This window comes from Rhinopithecus bieti, unplaced genomic scaffold (assembly GCF_001698545.2).
Source record: "Rhinopithecus bieti isolate Rb0 unplaced genomic scaffold, ASM169854v2 scaffold_36315, whole genome shotgun sequence".
Classification (NCBI taxonomy): Eukaryota; Metazoa; Chordata; class Mammalia; order Primates; family Cercopithecidae; genus Rhinopithecus; species Rhinopithecus bieti.
The window spans coordinates 160021-163151 of NW_016815814.1; the positions used below are offsets into that span (position 1 = coordinate 160021).

Sequence of the window (3131 nt, forward strand, 5' to 3'; positions counted from 1 at the left end):
AAAAAAAAAAAAAAAAAAAAAATCACAAAACCAGCAGTACATTCACAGAGAAGGAAATGGAAGACAGTTCACTAGAAAATTCATCGCAATTGTCTGACAGGTGGGAGCAATAAGTGAATGTTTTTCTTCCTTTCATTTCTGTTTATTCATCCAATTTCCTATAAAGAGCATAAGAAAGCTAAAATTTTGTGTAAAGGCTAATGCTAACTCCTTCTAGAAACTGTGAAGCTAACCTAGAAATTAGCAGACTGTTTATATGTTTTAGACTCTAAAAATTAACATCAAATCAATTTATATTTAGCAGATACATTGTTAAACCTGTAATGATTTGTGGTTTAGGTGCACAGATGAACAGTTCACCACTGCCTCAAGATGCAGTGAGCAGTAATCTAAGGAAAAGTGGCCTGAAAAAGCCTGTGGTTGCTTCCTCGTTAAAAAGGCAGGGTAAGTTTCCCCTCCCTAGAATAGGCTACTGTGGTCATCCTAAAGTCATCCTAAAGAAGCCAGAAGCAGTATAATCAAAAGAAATGTTGCACATTGTCACCCAAAGAGTCCCAACATAAACACTAACAGAGGCACTGAGGCTGAGGTCTTTCCTGTCCCACCAGTTTCAAATCATGCTCAAAGCTAAATTATGCTGGAGGCCATTATCCTTAGCAAACTAATGCAGGAACAGAAAACCAAATATAGCATGTTCTCACTTATAAGTGGGAACTAAATGATGAGAACACATGGACACATAGAGGGGAGCAACACACACTGGGGCTTATCGGAGGGTGAGACGTGGGAGGAGGGAGGAAAGGTGGAAGCAGGTGAGAGAATCAGGAAAAATAACTAATGGATACTAGGCTTAATAATTTGGGTGATGTGGCTGGGTGTGGTGGCACATGCCTGTAATCCCAGCACTTTCGGAGGCCAAGCCAGGTGGATTACTTGAGGCCAGCAGTTCAAGGTCAGCCTGGCCAACGTGGCAAAACCCTGTCTCTACTTAAAAAAACAAACAGCCAGGCGCGGTGGCTCAAGCCTATAATCCCAGCACTTTGGGAGGCCGAGACGGGCAGATCACAAGGTCAGGAAATCGAGACCATCCTGGCTAACACGGTGAAACCCCGTCTCTACTAAAAAAATACAAAAAACTAGCTGGGCGAGGTGGCAGGCACCTGTAGTCCCAGCTACTCGGGAGGCTGAGGCAGGAGAATGGTGTAAACCCGGGAGGCGGAGCTTGCAGTGAGCTGAGATCCGGCCACTGCACTCCAGCCTGGGCCACAGAGTGAGACTCCATCTCAAAAACAAACAAACAAACAAACAAAACATATGTATAATTAAATTTTAAAAATACCTGGGTGATGAAATAATATTTTTTAATTTTAAAAAATAATTTTTTTAAAAAGCTCAATTATGTCTAAAACCATAGAGTTGGAGAATAGATTAGTAGTTGCCAGGATTTAAAGGGGGGTTGGGGCTGGGCACAGTGCTCACACTTGTAATCCCAGCACTCTGAGAGACTGAGGCAGGCAGATCACCTTAGGTCAGGAGTTCGAGACCAGTCTGGCCAACATGGTAAAACCCTGTCTTTACTAAAAATAGAAAAAATTAGCCGTACGTGGTGGCAGACATCTGTAATCCCAGCTACTCAAGAGGCTGAGGCAGGAGAATCACTTAAACCCGGGAGGCGGAGGTTGCAGTGAGCCAAGTTGCACCATTATACTTCAGCCTGGGCAATAAGAGCAAGACTTAGTCTCAAAAAAAAGGAAAGAGGGAGTTGGGAGGGTTGTAACAGCAGCAATAAAGAGTAGCACAGGGAGTCTTGTTGTGGACTGTTTTGTGTCTTGATTGTGGTGTTGGTCACACAAGTCTACACATGCCCTAAAATTATGTGGAACTATATGTATGCATACCACACACAAGTACATAAAGCTGGTGAGATGTGAATAAGGTCACTAGGTTGTAGCCATGTAATTTTCCTCACTGTGATGTACTATAGTTTTACAAACTGCTACTCTTGGGTAAATCTGGATAAAGGGTATACAAGCCTTATATTTCTTACAACCACGTGTGAATGTACGATTATCTCAAAAAGTAATTTATTTATTTATTTTTATTTCCTTTTTTTTTGGAGACAGAGTCTCACTCTGTCGCCCAGGCTGGAGTACAATGATGTGATCTCGGCTCCCTGCAACCTCTGCCTCTGGGCTCAAGCAATTCTCCTGTTTCAGCCTCCCAAGTAGCTGGAATTACAGGTGCATGCCACCATGCCTGGCTAATTTTTGTATTTTTAGTAGAGACGGGGTTTCACCATATTGTCCAGGCTGGTCTCAAACTCCTGACCCCAAGTGATCTGCTCACCTTAGCCTCACAAAGTACTGAGATTACAGGCGTGAGCCACCACGCCTGGCCTAAATTATGTCTTTAAACAAAAAATTCTGACATGTTTAGCAGCAGGTGTCTTGCAGGATGTGTTCATCTTATTGCTTATTACTCATGTGCAATTGGTATAGAGATTCAAAGTTAAAGGAAAACGGTGTTTTATGTGACTAGGTGTGGTGGCTCACGCCTATAATCCCAGCACTTTGGGAGGCCAAGGTGGGAGTAGTGAGACTCCATCTCTACCAAAACAACAACAAAAAATTAGCCGGTGTGGTGTCACATGCCTGTAGACCCAGCTACTTAAGGAGGCTGAGGTGGGAAGACTGCTTGAGCCTGGGATGTTGAGGCTTCTGTGAGTCATGATTGCACCACTGCACGGGAAACAGGATGAGATAAAAGAAAAAACAGAATAATATAAAACAGTACTAATTAAGTAATTCATTAAGAACTTATGACCAGGTGCGGTGGCTCACGCCTGTGATCCCAGCACTTTGGGAAGCTGAGGTGGGCAGATACTTGAGGTCAGGAGTTGAGACCAGCCTGGCCAACATGGTGAAACCCTGTCCCTACTAAAAAGTATAAAAAAAATTAGCCAGGTGTGGTGGCATGTGCCTGTAATCCCAGCTACTTCGGAGGCTGAGGCAGGAGAATTGCTTAAACCTGGGAGGCGAAGGTTGCAGTGAGCGAGATCATGCTACTGTACTCCAGCCTGGGTGACAGAGCAAGACTGTCTCAAAAAAAAAAAAAAAAAAAAAAAAAAAAAA

The 3131-nt window shown here is 43.3% G+C and overlaps 1 protein-coding gene across 4 annotated transcripts in view; it reads left to right on the forward strand.

Moving 5' to 3' along the window:
• The window catches only part of CUNH2orf42 (chromosome unknown C2orf42 homolog), a 53680-nt gene that overhangs the window by 20307 nt on the left and 30242 nt on the right, over positions 1–3131 (forward strand). For all 4 annotated transcript variants that reach the window (XM_017853779.1, XM_017853782.1, XM_017853781.1 and 1 more), the window contains one exon: positions 340–444. In XM_017853779.1, the coding sequence (XP_017709268.1) occupies positions 340–444 (105 nt within the window). The remainder of the gene's footprint in view (positions 1–339; positions 445–3131) is intronic.